The 17,552-nt window shown below is 42.2% G+C and overlaps 1 protein-coding gene across 1 annotated transcript in view; it reads left to right on the forward strand.

Moving 5' to 3' along the window:
- The window catches only part of ITPR1 (inositol 1,4,5-trisphosphate receptor type 1), a 318,582-nt gene that overhangs the window by 130,753 nt on the left and 170,277 nt on the right, over window positions 1–17,552 (forward strand). The window contains exons 8-14 of the mRNA XM_082663160.1: window positions 160–243; window positions 341–487; window positions 4,551–4,646; window positions 6,317–6,361; window positions 9,939–10,093; window positions 16,298–16,397; window positions 17,387–17,547. Coding sequence (XP_082519286.1) covers window positions 160–243; window positions 341–487; window positions 4,551–4,646; window positions 6,317–6,361; window positions 9,939–10,093; window positions 16,298–16,397; window positions 17,387–17,547 — 788 coding nt within the window. The remainder of the gene's footprint in view (window positions 1–159; window positions 244–340; window positions 488–4,550; window positions 4,647–6,316; window positions 6,362–9,938; window positions 10,094–16,297; window positions 16,398–17,386; window positions 17,548–17,552) is intronic.

The following is a 17,552-nucleotide window of genomic DNA, read 5'->3' on the forward strand; positions in this document are numbered from 1 at the left end:
GCCAACTGAGTTTGCAAGTTCTATGATCTTCATGATGTCAGTCTTTAGGCTTGGAGGGCTGAAGCACAGCCTTGCTTCTTGGGCAGAAATAAGGCATTTGGGCACAGGAAACCACAGTTGTTGAGGGGTATGTGAAATAATAACTAATTTGTTTTCTAGGTCAATTCCGTCAACTGCAATACCAGCTGGAAAATAGTCCTTTTCATGAAATGGAGTGATAACAAAGATGACATATTAAAGGGGGTAAGTTTGATACGTTACAGGCTGGGCAGCACTTGGGTCCTCTTTGGTTCTCTTTTTAAATGCGTTTTCCTTCATTCCTCCGTGTGTTGACTTTTAGGGTGACGTGGTGAGGCTGTTCCACGCCGAGCAGGAGAAGTTTCTCACCTGTGACGAGCACAGGAAGAAGCAGCATGTCTTCCTGAGAACTACCGGCCGGCAGTCAGCCACGTCTGCCACTAGTTCCAAAGCCCTGTGGGAGGTGGAGGTAAGGGATGGGGTGGGGCGGGCAGGGAGAAAGGATTCATGGATTTATAGGAATAAGTCACATCCAGGTACTTACACCCACCTTGTTCCAAAAACAATGGATGACTTGGGATGACCTAGAGAAACAAACACATCACGCCATATCTGAAGGATGCCAGATGTTCCTGTGGAGGAAAAGAATAGCTACCTCGGAAGCCAAGTCCCAACTGAAGTTAGAAATTTCTTTCTCTGGGTCATCTGATCATCTCTTCCTTCTGTGTCTTTTTCTTTCCCTTGCTCAGTTATCTATCACAGCAATATGTAATCAAGTGCCTAACCCATCACAATGTGTAGGTGACTGCACATTGGCGATAGGATGGAAAGATAGTGGATTGTGAAGTATCTACACCTCCAAAGCACAAAGAGGCACATTCCCTGTCCTCTGGATGTGTAGATGAGGGAGGGCAAGCGATCAAGGAAGACTTCCTGAAGGAGGTAGCATCCGAGCTGGTGCTGACGGGATGACCTATATTTCAGACGGAAGGGATGAATGGAGTAAGTCACTTCCTATAAGATACTAACGTGGAATTGGAAATGTGAGGCAACCTTGGGTTAGAACTCAGTAACCTCATTTGATGAGGAACAGAGGATAGTCATGCGAAATAAGACAGAAACTGTTTTAGGAGACCAGATCCTGAAGGGCGATATATCCAGGCTGTAGGGACTTGGAACTTAATTCATAAACGAAAAAAGTATTAGAAATGTCAGAACCCTACGAAGTCACCGTGACTGACTTTAGAACCTTAAAAGCAAGTACCATGTCTTCTTCACTCACTAACTGATTGAAATGAATTAAACGTGTCAACCTTTTGGGGAGAGTTTTTGCAGTATGGACTCACTTAACCCAGAAGTCCACTGTAGACCATCTTCTATATTTTATCGTCTGAGAAGCAACAGCTGTCTAATTTTTGCTCCCCCCCAAAACTGTTGCCTGCCAATTTTCCCTCGGAATACTCTAGGGAAACACTGAACGTCTTCCTTTTTTATTTTCTTCTTGAGGATTTTAGAAACTTAAGTGTCCCTTCCAAATAAAAGAAGGAAGGCAACACCATGTGTTTTATATTTCTGGTCATGATTTAGGGTTTTCATTATATGTCTTCACCTCATTGCCAGTCAGTTTTACATATCGTCATAACTTTTTACACGTGATGTTAGAACCTTACGATAGTATACAGTTGAATCTTGAACAACACGGGTGTTAGGGGCACTGACCCTCCACATGGTTAAAAATCCACGTATAACTAATAGTTAGCCCTCGGTGTTCGTGGTTCCTCTGTATTCGTGGATTCATCCAACCATGTAGCACTGTAGTATTTAATATTGAAAAAAATCCACGTGTAAGTGGACCCTTATAGTTCAAAGTCGTATTATTCAAGGGTCAGCTGCACTTCTGTTTCTCCCTTCCTGTCCTTTGTGGTGATATTCTCTTGCATTTTATTCTATATATGCTATAAACTCCATAGTGCGTTTTTATTTTTTTTTGCCTTGTTTAAGGAGTCACTTGCATTTTAAAAACATGGAAAAACGAGAGGACAGGAGTCTTTTACCCACATAGTCATCATCTCCAGCTCTTCACTTTTTGGTGTAGATTTGAGTTTTCATCTGGAATCATTTTCCTTCAGCCTAAAGAACTCCCTTATCATTTCTGTAGTGCAGGTCTGCCACTGGCCAATTCTCTCAGCTCTCATTTGAAGACAAGAAAACAACTTTATATTTGTCCGTGAATATCTTTATTTCACCTTCATTTAAAAAGATCAGTTTATTTTTCGTTTTTGAAAATAACAGCCTCATTGAGATACAATTCATATGTCACACAATTCAGAAATGTACAGTGTGTAGTTCTCAGTGGTTTTTAGTTGACCCAAAAGAATCCCTGAGCCATAGCAGTCACAGCTCATTTCTCTTCAGATTTGCCCCTCCCCACCTCTGGTAACTGGTCCACTTTCTATCTCTGTAGATTTGCCCGGGTTGAACATTTCATATAAATGGTATCCTACAATATGTGGTCCTTTGTACCTGACTTCTCTTACCTAGCATAAAGTTTTCAAAGTTTATCCATGTTGCCATGCGTATCTGTATTTCATTTCTTTTTATTGTCAAATAATATTCCACTGTATGGATATACCACATTTTATTTACCATTCATGGGCATTTGGATTGTTCCTGCTTTTTGGCTGTTGTGAATAATGCTGCTGTGAACATTCATGCACAAGTTTCTGTGAGGAGTTTCAGTTCTCTCAGGAGTGGAATTGTGGGTCATATGGTTACTTTGTTTAACTTTTTGAGGAAATGCCAGACTGTCTTGAAGGCACTATTGTATGTCCCCACCTGCAGTGTATTAAAGGTTCTCATTTCTCCATATGGCCTTCATTCATGAAAGATATTTTTGTTGAGTGTAGAATTTTACATAGACAGTTATTTCTTTTTGTACTTGAAGGCGTTCATCCATTGTTGTCTTGCACAGATTACTTTCTGATGTGAATTCAGTGGTTTTCTTTTGTTCCCTGCATATAGCGCCTCTTTTTTTCCCTAGCTACTGTAAAATTTTTTCTTTTTCTTTCTGGTTTACGTTAACCTCATTATGATGTGTCTTGATGCACGTGTGAGTGTGTGTATGTGTGTTTATCCTACTTTGAAACCACTGAGATTCTCAAAATGTGTGGGTATGTATCAAAATGGGAACATTTGGGGGTCACTGTTACGTATTTCTCTAGCCTCCACCAACCACATGGACACACTGGGTCATTCGATATTGTCTGACAGGCTGCATTTTCCTGATTCTCGCCTGTCCGCTGCATTATGACAATATGCTCAATGTTGTGATGCTCCTTTGTTGACGCTCTGGATCTGCTGCCTTCCTTTAAAGAGTATTGACTTTTGTTTTGCCAGACAAAGAAAGTTACTTGCAGATCACTTTGACCCTTTGGAGGTTTGTTTTAAAGCGTTGTTGGGTCAAGTGTACTGTAGCATTTTTTTAGGGCTAGACTAGCCCAGCTACTAAGGTGTGAGCCTTTTGATGTCGATACTGAATGCCCCAGGTGTTCAACCGGCCTCTCCTCTGGCTTGTTAGAATCAGAACACCTTCTAGTCCTGTGTGAACACCTGGATCGTTGAGCTTACGACTACCCTCTCGTTTTCTATTTGGCCTTGTGGGGTCTCACCTTACACGTATGCCGCTTGGTATTTAGCCAAAGACTAAAGGAGGCCCTTGTGCAGATTTCTGGAAATTGTTTTCTGGGGAGCTCTGTATTCTGCCCTGACAGATTCCAGTCACCTCAGCCTCCTTAAGTTCTGATATCTCCTCACCTCAGTGAGACTGGTCTCCTCTGCTTGGATACCTCTTCTCGATGCCACTGTCCAGAGAGGGGACCTCCCAGCAGAAAGCTGGAGCAGTCGTGGAGATCACCCTGTGTCCCTGTCCTCAGAGATGACAGTTGTGCGCTCCCTGTCATCCAGCATCTGAACCCAGTTGTTTTGTATATCTTACATCTTCCTCAGTTTTCTCGTTGTCTATGGCATGTTCACGTATTGTGTGAGGTGCCTATTTATGGCAGCAACTCCCAGTGCCAGTTATTCCATCATGAGCAGAAGCTACGGTTACATTTATTTGTAGGCTGAATTGGCCCAGGCACTGTGAGTGTCCAGTTTCAAAGCTCAGGCGTGTGGATGTATTATAGTGCATGAGCGCATGGATAAATTGCTACAGTTTTCCATGAGATTCTTTTTTTGTTGCTTGTTTCGCCTTTTGTGGATGAAGTCCAGGATCTTAACTTCTTCCTTATGATTAAGGCAAATAATCCGAAAACCACTGAACTCTGTCTTACAACCGTTTCATGTTAATTAGGGGACTCTTTTTTCTTTGGAGAAACATTGCTTAACAATACATATGATGCTTGTTACGCGTTTGTTGGAAGATAATGATTTTTTTCAGCTTAAATACGGCTCCTGCACTATGACTTCTGGGTGGTGTCTCAGATTCAGCGCCGCCCTCATTTGGATCGACATTTCTTCCACTCCTGTTGCAGGTGGTCCAGCATGACCCGTGTCGGGGTGGAGCAGGATATTGGAACAGCCTCTTCCGTTTCAAGCATCTTGCTACAGGGCATTACTTAGCAGCAGAGGTAAGTGGCAGCCCCATAGTTTTTCTCTTTCAAGGATGATGTACTGCTCTTTCCTCACTTACCTATAGCCACTGAGTAGTTAGGGGCTGAGGGTAATGCTCCATTACCTAGCTTTTCCTTCTGCTTTTCTGTTTCCTTCCACCTCATTTCCCTGCTTATAGACAAGAAGAGGCAAAAATCGTGAACACATTTTAGTATTTGACAGGGATTCTGATCAAGCTGTGGGGACAAGGTCAGTTAGAAAATAATGCTGTGGTGGGAATGTAATGTCCATCCTGGTGACTTTATTTAATAATACTGTGTTGTATACATTTGACTCTGAACGACGCGGGTTTGAACTCTGAACAGGTCCAGTTACCTGTGGATGTTTTTCAGTAGTAAACACTGCAGTGCTACGCGGTCTGTGGCTGGTTGAATCCGAGAATGCAGAACTGCAGATGGGGAGCCGCAGGTTTGGAGGGCTAGCTATAAATTATACACGTGTTAACTCCCGCATCGTTCAAGGGTCAGCTGTATTTGACAGTGGCTAAGAGAATCGAGCTTAAAAAACATAATGCTAATCAGGGTTTTAGGATGATCTTTCCATTTTGCTCTTGTTGACTGCTCTCACCGCATCTTATTTACCAATCCTGATCCTAACACGAATGACCAAGACTTGGCCGCAGTGAAACATGGTACGTAAAGCTGGAAGCATTAAAGCCCATAAAGAATTACGTCATTTAATACAGCCTGGTTACTCAGAGCTTTAGTGGATAGACAGGGTCTTTTACTTACAGGAATGTAAAAAAATCAAGGCAATGTATTTTAAATGACCGTGAAGGGTTTTTGAGGAAAGGCAAGACTCAACACTGAAGGATAGGAGGAATTTCCCTTTTAGTTTTTGTATTAAATTAAGGAGCCATGTTACTGTGTGACAGACGTTGAGTTTTACTCTGATCTGCTGGAAGATGTACGATGCATATTCATACCAGATTCTAGCCGTACATCAAGGGACACCTCCTGTCATCTGGTATCACTGGTGAGACTGCTCAGAGATTTTCAAGGTGATGCCTGGGTGTCAGTGTTGCTTCTGCAGCTGACCCCAAGGAAGGCTGAATCTAAATGTTCCAACCCCCCCGGGATGCCTGACACTTGTATGAACTGATGGTTTTGAAATATTGAAGAGCCGAAGATTAAGACTAAGTTGAAATTTGAAATGGAGCCATAGGAAATGATGGACCCAGCCCACTGGCTGTGAGAAACGTTGATTACATGGTTTGCCAAAGATCAATGGCGGTTGCATTATCTGTTATGTCCTGGGGCAAATGCAGTTCTTGCTGGAAGCCAGACATTTTTTTTTATTTCTAACTAGAAATAAGCAGGATTATCAATCACTGGGTACTGATCTTTTATTTATTTCAGGCTTTTAACTGTTGCTTTGCTAGTGGATTCTTTGTGTTCCTCTGTCTACATTTGAGAGCCATCTATTGGTGACTGGTAGATTGTTCCATGTGTGTTGTACTCATGTGACGTGTGTTGTGATTGTGGCATGCTGGTTTCGTGAACAGAGGGAAGGGAGAAGTTCTTAGCTGTCCAAAGATATTCGCAGGCCTTGAAGTCTCCTGCTAGCGGGGCCAAGTCCTTGAGAAAGCAATGGATGTTTTAATTTCCTAATGATTCTTTTTCATCAGGTAGACCCTGACTTTGAGGAAGAATGCCTGGAGTTTCAGCCCTCAGTAAGTATGGACAAGAGCCTTCTTGTCTTCCTCTGGTAGGGTGAGGACATGTGATCTGGAACCCCATGTACGAAACTGCCCCTGTGGTCACTGAGTGCTGGGGAAGGGGAGAGCTTATGCTGCCTTAACAGAGGATCTTGTTCTGTGCTTCCCTGGAGGGCAGTCATATCCCCTTGTGTCCTGGTTGGTCCAAGAGACTGTTGGTCATGATGCTCTTTCTGTGTGCTTAGTCAAGGGGTCTCCATCTCTAAGTTGCAGAAGTTCACGGTATCTCTTGGAATACTGCTAGGTTGGAGACGGTGATGGTCCCTGTAGAAGCCAGCCTTTTACATGCCAACGTCTCATTGCTGTTGACCTGAATCTATGACTCACTCGGATGTCTTCAAGGAATGAGTGTATAAGGTGGACACTGTCATTTAGAGTGTAGAGGTAGCACATGAGGCATGACTGCTGATTAGACACTCAGTTGTCTAACCATCTGTCCTTTCTGCAAAGTCAGAAATAGACCTTATTGTGTGGTTTGGAATTTTAATGCCAGCTGGATCCTTCTTGGGAAGCCATATTGCCAATTAATGCTGATAGGGAGGCACTTGGGTTGGGGGTTCAGGTGTCCACAGTTACGGGTTGAAGAGGGAAGTGGTTGTGTTACAGGGAAGTGATGGGTGTAAGTCATGCAGTTCTCTTGTGGAGTGCTTCATTCTGGTGTAGGATTAACAAAACAAAGACCCAAACTGTTGCTGCTCTGTTTGACGTTGTGTGTCCATGTGAATATCTTGATGGTGAATATGCTAGGTGGTATTGAGGGTGTTATTTTTTGTAAGATTTTGAAAAAATTGGACATTAACATAGGTACATTAATGAAGGGAGTTGGGGTGGAGATGATACAGAATGTAATTGTCAGCGAAAGTGCTGTGAATTCTGCAGCAGCCATGAACCTGCTAATTAGGTTTGGGCAGAATGTTAGCTTTGGAAGAAACGCAGAGTTCTAGCTGAGGATGTCCCACCATTAGTTAGTTGCTGGACTTGCTGGGGGACTAAGGCTCCCCTCAGTGGTGACTTGGAAGGAGAACCATGGCTTCTTTCAGGGAGAGCTGATGTCCGAGTGAACCTTGAACTCTGTGTGGAACGGGACTGCTGTCCTGGCCTGTTCACGTGCGAGGGAAAGACAGGCACGTGCAGTGCAGGGGGAAGGACACAGTGATTAAAAGTAGGGCGAGAGAGAGACAGACTTGGGTTTAAATAGCGAACCCACCGCTTATGAGCTGTGTGACTCTGGACAGGTTACTTGCCCTCTCTGAGACTGAATTCCCTCATCTGTAGTTGTGGACAATGGGCTGGTTGTAAGGACGAAGTGAGATGTTGTGCAAATGAAGTGCCTAGCCCATAGTAAACGCTTAATAAATGGCATTTTTGTAAGGTGCAGAGGATGGTTACCATTTTCAGTGCCTTTCCATCCACCGTTTCTCTGGGCTGCACAGCAGTTGCACGAAGGGATTGGGACAGGTCTCTCCATCTTTGTTTGATGGGTGAAGAAGCAGAGCGTGGTCCTCACTGGCCACAGGCCTCAGGGTCGCTGGGAGTGCAGCCATCTTTCTACTCTTTCGTGCTTCTGCGTGCCAGGGCAGTGCCATGTGCCAGTGGGTCTGGCTGCAGATCTGGGCCGCGTTGCTCTCGCTACTTGGGGTGTTGCTTGGGTGGCGGTCCTCGCGTGGAGGAGGGGTGTGTGTTGGGGGGGGCTCACCCCGCACCCTCAAGGCCAGCAGCGCAGCTCCTGCCTCTGGGAGGAAGGTGTCAGCGTTGGGAGGGTCCTGCACCCTTCACCGTCTTCTCGGTTGGGAGCCTCGGGAGCGTGGGAGAGGAAGCCTCTCTTTCTGCTCTGCTTCCTGGTCGCGTATTTCCTGAGACTGGCACCCAGTGCCCGTGGCTTTGCCTGGGACCCCATTTGGCTTTGTCGCTCTCCTCTTGCTCAGTTCAGCAGCCCCCCTGAGCCACGGGCTCGACGCCACAGGGACAGAAAGAACAACCCGAGGCTGGCTCTTGTCTGACGGCCTTCTGCACGTGTGCCTCTCCTCCCACTAGATGGCAAGCGCCGACTGCACTCGGGAGGATGAGGGCGCCTTGCTCAGTCACAGTCCAGATGCAGTGGACTCAGTGCAGTTGGCATTTTTCTTCGGATGTGTGGCAGGTCTGAAATTTAACTGCCAGTCCGTAGCTGAGCCCCGTGTCTCACACCAGAACCGGGGCAGGGTTTATTTTGAAAGTGGTGTGTGCAACCCTTTACAGGTAACAGTGGTTAGAAGAGGACACGTTCTGTTCAGAGTGCTTTCTCCCGAGCTGAGCTCTTGGAGCTGTCCTGAACCTCTCCAGTGGAGTCTTACGTTAGTGTAGGTGGAATGACAAACGGGGGTTTGTTTAGCCAGAGGTACAGGGTGTGAGAAGGAGGGAGTGTGAGGGGGGAGACAGAGGTTTGGGGTATCAGAAGAATTGTTTGCATTTTCTTTTCTTTCTTCCGTCGCTCTGCTCCCTCCCTTCCTTCCTTTTTTTTTTTTAGACAAAGACTGGGGCTGCTGATGAACTGAAAAAGCAAGCTGTTACCTACAGTCCTAGAACTCAGGCCCCATGGAATGAAATTGTCTTAACGCTCTCTCCTTCGCCTGTTAGATTTGCTTTTCTTTTCTCCATTGCATTTGGAAAGGAAGCAGGGCCTCAGCCTAAGCAAAGCAAGATAGAGACAAGGGAAATGTGATTTTCCTAGTACATACAGGTGGATATTGTCATCTTGTAAGGATGTTAAACATGAGAAATGATCCCGTCTAGAGTCACACGGCGGAGAGCCACCTCGTGAGCCTGTCAGAGCAGGCGCTAGGCTCGGCATGCAGCTTCCGTCTTCTTAGGCAGATGGCCTTTGGAGACTAGATGTGTTTTTACAGTTTCTTGGGAAAGCTTTCATGCTTGTTCTTCAGCCTTCACTGTCAGAGATTTTCTTCAGTCTCAGCCAAATCCCTCACGTAGCAGGAGGGGCCCCTTTTCCCCTGAATTGTCGTCAGCAATTGATTAATTGGGAACATTTTTTCAGGGCTAGTCGGACTTCTCAAATATTTTTCTTGGCCACATGGGGACAGCTGCTTACAAACACTTGGATTCAGGTTTATTTCATTGCATTGTTTTTTTCTCCTGGGAAGTAGCTGTATCATATTCTTGCTAGACAGTTTCACTGTAGGTTAACACAACCGCCCATAACAAAATCCACAGGCGAAGTTTCTCACACTGCTTTTCCTCTCTCCCGACCGCTGCACCGGGATGTACCGCCAGTAGCACTCTGCCCATGGAGAGCTAGTAATGCAACCCCACGTTGCTTAAGCATTTTTATTGCAACACCAGGAGGTAGAGTGTAAACATTCTTGGTGCGGGTGGCCAACTATCATCTTTGATGACTGCTCTGAAACAGTGGTGCTTCTCCTGCCAGCTACTGACACTCACTATTGTTTCTTCCCTGTTCCTGTGGACTGTGCAGTGATTGTAGTGAGGGAAGGCCGTGGCATGTGCAATCCTTGACGTGATGACTTTTCCTCCTCAGCTGGACTCTGATCAGGATGCCTCCCGGAGCAGGTTGCGAAACGCCCAAGAAAAGATGGTGTACTCCCTGGTCTCTGTGCCCGAAGGCAATGACATCTCCTCCATCTTTGAGCTAGATCCCACCACCCTCCGTGGAGGCGATAGCCTTGTCCCAAGGTATGAGTCCAAAACGGCTTATCTCAAGTGAGTCAGGGTGGTATATGCGGCCTGGCTGGGGTTCTTGGAATCCAAAACATCATTATCGTTCTTGAAGCTCTTGTACAGGATTTGGTAAAGGATTTGTTCTGGTTGCCCATTGAAATGACATCTGATTTTTCTTTTTTCCATGCTTATCAGTTGTAAGTTCTCAGTAGTCAGTAGTTAGCCAAGACGTGCTATGTTTAGGTGAGCAAACCAAACGTTAAGCTTAAGTAGCTCAATATTTCTAGTTTCCTTTACTCTCTCCCTCCTTTCCAAATCGGAGAGATCTCCTGGTCAATTGAATAAACAATTGAAAAGAAATTCTAGTAAATGGAACGTTTGAAATTCACTCAGTGCATAGTAAGTTTTATTAAAGGTATTGAGAAATCAGACCAGTCTTCTTTGGTTATTTTATTAAATTTGACTTTTAGTTTTGTTGCATAAAAAAGCATTTGCATTTACTAGACCGTAAATGGAACAAAAGCTCACTCTTAAAATCAACAGGGACTTCCCCTGGCGGTCCAGTGGTTAAGACTTCACCTTCCAGTGCAGGGGGTGCAGGATCCATCCCTGGTTGGGGAGCTAAGATCCTACATGCCTCGGGACCAAAAACCCAAAACATAAAACAGAAGCAGTATTGTAACAAATTCAATAAAGACTTCCAAAATGGTCCACATTAAAAAAAAAAATCTTGAAAAAACAAAAAATCAACAAAAGTATTAATAGTGGCTAACACTTGTTGAGTGCTGACTACATGCCATCTATAATGCTAAATACTCATGTTACATAATTTCACCGTCACCAAAACCCCTGTGAGATAGGTATTATCATTTGACCTTTCCTAGAGGTAAAGAAATGAGGCTCAGAGAATTTAAACAACTTATCACAAGTCAGCGAGCACCGTTGCAGAGCCAGATAGGGCTGTTCTTGCAGTTCTGACTCTTGGACACAGCCTTGGGTAGTGGAAGTCTCACTGGCACTGGGAGGTTTTACACAGGGCCCCTCTCTCTGAGGATTCCTTTGTGTTTCATTGTTCCTGTATATCATTGCTGTTTACCTGCTCAGCCAGAGCTGGGCTGTGAAAGTGGTAACTGCAGCTTGGGTGCTGTTACAACCGGAGGAGAACACAGAAGTGTCTGTGTAACACAGAAGACTATGTTCTTAAATATTGTATTATAGGAAACATTAAAGGAATTGTAAAGAAGGTAATGGCTATGGAGAGGTTCGTATCCAAGTGTCTAGCATCCACTAGACACTTAGGTGCTTAATAAAATTAGACGGCAGAGAAGGGAATGATTAACGCTAACAAAAATGCCAAAACATGAAATTTAAAAAAAAAAGAATTAGAGGAGAACCTTCTCTTGTGCCGGATACCCGTCCTATCCCTCTCAGAGTGATAAACAGAAGGCAGCGTTCACAAGAAGAGAACCTTACAAGGAGGCTGTTCATTGCCATTCAGCACAATGATCGCTGCTTCTTACCGTCTGCTGGGTCATTAACCCCTTGAGAATCTGGGAAAAGCTGGAGATTGTTCTTCTATTAAATCCTAAGTATGGGCACAGCTTCGCGTACTCCAAGTTCGTCCTGATGTAGATTGCTTTTTAAAAAAAAAAGATATATTGAGCTATAATTCATGTATCGTACAATTCACCTACTGGAAGTGCTCAATTCATTGGTTTTTAGTAGATTAGCAGAGTTGGGCAACCATCAGCACAATCGATTTTAGAACAATTTCATCACCCCAAGAAGGAGCACCGTACCCATTGGCAGTCGCTCTCATTTCCCCAGGCTCCACCCTCAGCCTTAGGCTAATCTGCATTTTGTCTCTATTGATCTGCCTGTTCCGGACATTTCATATAAATGGAATGGCTTTTTGTGACTGGCTTCTTTCACTTAGCATTGTTTGTAAGATTCATCTGTTTTGTAGCATGTATTCTTCATTTCATTTTATTCCTTAATAAGATTCCACTGTATGGTTATGTCCCATTTTATTTATTCACTTATTAGTTCATGGCCATTTGGGTTATTTGCCTTTTTCTGGCTTTTCTGTGAACATTTGTGTACACATTTTTGTGTGGATATATATTTTCATTTCTCATGGGTCTATACCTAGGAGTGGAATTAGTGGGTTATGTGGTATAACTGTATGTCTAACATTTGAGGAACTGCCAGTTTTACATTTATAGTTTTATATTCCCACCAGCTGTATATGAGAGTTCTGATTTCTCTCCAATGCTTGTTTGTCTTTTTTACATTTGAGCCATCCTAGTAACTGTGCAGTGGTATCTCATTGTAGTTTTGACTTGAATCTCTCTGATGGCTAACGATGATGATCTTATGTGTTTATTGGTCATTTGTATATCAGTTGTGGAGACACATCTTTTCAGATCCTTTGCCCATTATTTTTTGGCCACTTAAAAAAAGGGTTATGTGTCTTATTATTGAGTATTAAATGTTCTTTATTACGAACTCCTTATCAGTTATGATTTGCAAGTATTTTCTCCCTTTCTGTAGATTTCTGCACTTTCTTGGTGGTGTCTCGTGAACCACAAAAGTTTTTAACTTTGTTGAAGTCCAGTTTATCTATTTTTGCTTTTGGCCGCTTATGCTTTATAAGAAGCGGTCGCCTAATCCAAGGTCACAAAGATTGATGCTAATGTTTTCCTCTGAGAGTTTTAGTAGTTTGTGCTCTTTTCACTTAGATCTTTGATCGATTTTGAGGTCATTTTTAAACATATGGTTTGAAGTAGGGTAGATTGCTTTTGTAAAGCGTCCTTTCTCACTGACTACCTAGACAGGCATAGGGACTATAGAATCCAATTGCACTTTGGTTTAAGTACTTTTCCCTGTGTGTGTCCTCTATTCTGGAAGCTCTTTAATGGATTTTGTTTTTAGGCTCCCAGAAGACAAGGGAATGACGTTAGTTTTATTTGCTAAGTTTTTTGTTTGTAAGGGTTAGCAAAGAACAGAACCATGTGATGTAAAATATCTCTCAGAAGATATTTCATGGCATTCCCTTGGTGAAGAGGAATGAGGTGCCAGTTGGCCATATTCCCCAGTGGGTTGGAAATCCCCATGATCCCGTGGGGAGGGGAAGTTTGAATTCCTAGGTCAGCTTGCCAAACAGCTTTGGTTGGCTGTAGAGCCCTGCTTCTGTATCCCCTTGATTCATTACTGTTTCTCTGTTGGAAAACATTCTTTGTGGGCAGTTGTCCGTAGACAGACTGATTGTAAACTCATAAGCAAGGGAAGCCTTGTGTTCACCCTGGAGAAAGTGTCTGGCGTGGTTTACCAATGTGTTTATTATTAGTTATGATCTTGGACTTGGTCTTAGCTCTCTAAATTTTTATCTGTTCTTGCCCTTGGCCACCAACCTCAGAGCCAGAAGTGAAAAGGGCCTCTTATTCATTGATTCAGTGGAGTCATAAAAATTTTAGGAGGAGTACACACATTTCCCTCCATCTTAGAGTTGTGCTAAATTTTGCTTCTTTGAAGATCAGAAGGTCTGGCGGTAGATACATGAAAGTACCTGAAATGTTACCAGCAAAGAACTTTTCTGTAATAGTCGTTGGTTGAAAGAATGCTTTCAAGACAAACTGAAAGGGATAGTGACAAGTCCTGGATATAATAAGCAAGATAGTAAAATTGCAATTTATGCAAATTAGATGCAATAAATGAACATTGGGAGAGCATCCAGCTTTGTGGCTCTTTTGCAGTTGTCCTGATATCATGACTCTTGAGCTAAGGGTTGGGAATGAGACTTCAGATGAATAGACAGAATGCCCTTGGTATTTTAAATGAACTTTGACATAGAACTCTGTAGAATGTAGTCAATCCGCCAAGTAAAAGTTAAGCTCCAAGCTTTCAGTTATACTTTGAAAAGAAGAAAATGAATCCAAGTTCCTCAGAAGAAAAAATGCAAATCTCTGTCAAATGTCTTGTTCATGTTGTTTAATTTATGTTCGTGCTATTCAGAGTAAATACCACTTGTAATTTTCAAGACAATTAAAATGAAGGAAGTTAGAGGATCTACTGAAGAGACGTGCCTGGTTTAATGTGCCCTCCCCCGTGCCCCTTTCCCATGAACTTGGGATGCTGTTGTTTTGAATTCCTCTTAATGCAAATGACTTCCATGCTGTCCTTTCTGCTCTGGTCCCACCAGTGTTTAAAGTTCCAGCTCAAATCTTCTGTAACAAAAATATTCCATGCCTCCCCGAAGCCTCCTTAATCTCCTCCTCTAAAAGTACTTACCTTGACTGTCTCCCATCTTAAAGCCTTTCTAATGTATGTCTCCTGTTACTTTTGCTTGGCGTGCATTCATTTCATCTCACTAATGCAATGATAGATTCCTTAAGAGCAAGTATTATGTCACTACTTCTTTAAAAGAAAAGCAAATTTGAAAAACATTGTAAAATGATCTATGCTCATCATAAAAAGAAACAACACCAAAAATATTTTAAAATCTCACGGAGAACAAAGAGACAAGTAAAAAATTACATAAAATCTAACCATTCGGAGGTAACTACGACAAACATTTTGGTTTTCTGTAGTTTCAGACACGTCTCTGGGCACACAGATAACCTGTGTATAATTTATCATAAATGAATCATAAGCTATTTTTAACATTTTTTCCACTGAACAGTATGTCCTGTACATACTTCCAAGTGAATAAATATCGATTTAATCATTTTGAAGAACTCTGTACTCTTCTGTCTTACATACTATAACTAGCCCATTACTGAGACATTGGGTTGTTTGCAAGATTTTAACTATTATAAATAATGCTTTGTTGAACATCTTTCTGCCTCATTTTGTACCTGTGCTGTCATCTCTTAAGAAATATAAAAATGAGATTGCTAGATGAGAAGGTAGATACATTTTACATGTTATACGAAGTGTCAGACTCTCTTCCAGAGTTTAACCTGTTGACACTCTTACCATGAGTGTGTAGACCTCATTTCTCTAAGCTCTGTAAGCTCTCTAAGCTCCAAGTGCTGGGTTGTATCAGTTTCCAGGATCTTTGGGATATGATACAATAAAATGATATATTGTTTTAATTTGTATAAGTTGAGGAAGTTGAATATGTACTTGGATGTTTATTGGTCATTTCTGTTTCTTTATTAAATTACTGGTTTGCGTACGTGTTCCATCTTCATTTCCAATATTCATGATGTTTGTCTTACGAATTTTTAAGATCTCTCTATATATGTGGATTAATACCCTTTTATACTATATATTAATCTTTTATTTTCCCAGGTTGTCATTTTTCTTTCAGTTTTGTTCATGATGGTTTTTAAACTTTTTTCTACTTTTGCTGTATGGAAATGTAAAATTTAAACTATGTAATAAGATGTATCCATCTTTTGCTTCTGAAATTTGGAAATCTTGTATTTTGTTATGTGCTTCAAAAGGCTTTCCCTCTCACAAGATTATTAAATTTTTACTCACATTTTCTTCCAGGCATTTTATGGTTTTATTTTTTGCTATATTGATCCATATGAAAATTTCAATTACTGCTTTATCTCTCATGATAAGCACTAGTAGGTCCTCAGTAAATACTTTTTGTTACTCTGTCTCATGTTCGGTTTGTTCGGAGATAGTCATTCACAGTGTATAATTTTATACACGCATACCTCAGAAATACTGTGGGTTCAGTTCCAGACTATCGCAATAAAGCGAATATCACAATAAAGCAAGTCACACAAATCTGGGGGTTTCACAGTGCATATGAAAGTCACGTTTACAGTACACTGTTAACTGTGCAATAGCATTATGTCTTAAAAAACAATGTACATGTTTAATTTAAAAATACTTTATTGCCAAAATGGAACCTGTAGACTTGCATGATGAACAAACTTTTGATTTGTTAAAAAAACAAAAAAACAGTGTTAAGGGCAGTAGAGCCAAACATGATAGAATGAGGTGTGGCTGCGTTTAGAAATACAGCACGAGACAGTCACCTTAGAGTGGTTTCTGAATGGTTTGCCACTGTCGATCTGTCAAAGTGTATCTTGGACCAGAACCGTTTGCTCTTAAGTTTATGCTGTCCACTGTGTGTAGCGGAAAACCATTTTGGTATCCTTTTTCGATTCTTATAGGATGTATTCTAGGCCAGTGGCTCTAGAGAGCCTAAATAACCCTGTCCCTAAAATCCTTTTTCTTTTTTTTCTTTTCCTTTAGAAACTCATATGTCCGGCTCAGACACCTGTGTACTAATACCTGGGTTCACAGCACAAATATCCCCATTGACAAGGAAGAAGAAAAACCCGTGATGCTAAAAGTAAGTCCCCTAACTTGGCTGCCTCCCTCGGTCTCATGCTCCCGATAAAAGGGCTCCTTTGAGGGCAGATGGAGGCGTATGGAGGTCTGAAGTTGTTGCTTCGGCAGGAGCGTGGTGGTGGACAAACTTGAATGTGATGAAAGAATTCTTTCCAAGGGACCTGGCTGAAGCAAGCCCAGGGCTTTTGAAATAACTAGAACCTTTTATTTTATTCCCTAGCTTCTGCCCTAAAGGTTGAGCAATTGTCTGGATCTCATATCTGTCTGAAAGCTGATTTTGGCTGGGGGAATGTTTGCTTGTGCCTTGACATACATCACATACCTAGTTGATTTCCCCCAATCTTTATTATTCCTTTATTTCTCTTTGTATTTAAATGTGTACTTTTATTTCTTGAAAGCCCTTCCAACCTCTTTAATTTCTCTCCCTGAAGCCCACCTCTCCTTTCTCACCTTGTTCAGGATCATAGAGCATAAATACACAGACATAGGGTTTTTCTTTTTAAAAAATGGAATTATACTCTCACATAATAGTTTTTGGTGATGGGGAAGATTATTGGAATTTTTTCCTCTACTTTAATGAACATTTTCAGGTATATAGAAGAGCTAAAAGATCGGTGCAGTGTCTACCCTTATAATACTCTCAGAAACAAGAATTACCATTTTGTACATTTGATTTTTTCCGTATGTATTTATAAGTGTGTTTTTAAATTACAAAAGTCTCAGATGCTTCCTGTAACAAATGAAGCTATAAAATCATAGTACTGCCCCATTTCCTGCCTTACTTTTCTCCACAGTACCAACCTCTAGAGGTAACAGCTGTTGATGATTTGGGGTACATCTTTCCAGGTGTTTTTCTATGTCCATTTATTTGAACCACAAGAGAGCTCTAGGCTTTTTGGATTGCCCCATGTCCCACAAATACAGTGTTTGATTAACGTCTTACCCTCTCAGTCTAAGAGGCTGTTCCACAAAGACCATCTTGCTTTTCAGATTGGAACCTCTCCCGTGAAGGAGGACAAAGAAGCATTTGCCATAGTTCCAGTCTCTCCTGCTGAGGTTCGGGACCTGGACTTTGCCAACGATGCCAGCAAGGTGCTGGGCTCCATAGCTGGGAAGCTGGAGAAGGGCACCATCACCCAGAATGAAAGAAGGTGAA

Source organism: Grampus griseus (assembly GCF_964374135.1).
Source record: "Grampus griseus genome assembly, chromosome: 10".
NCBI classification, from domain to species: Eukaryota; Metazoa; Chordata; class Mammalia; order Artiodactyla; family Delphinidae; genus Grampus; species Grampus griseus.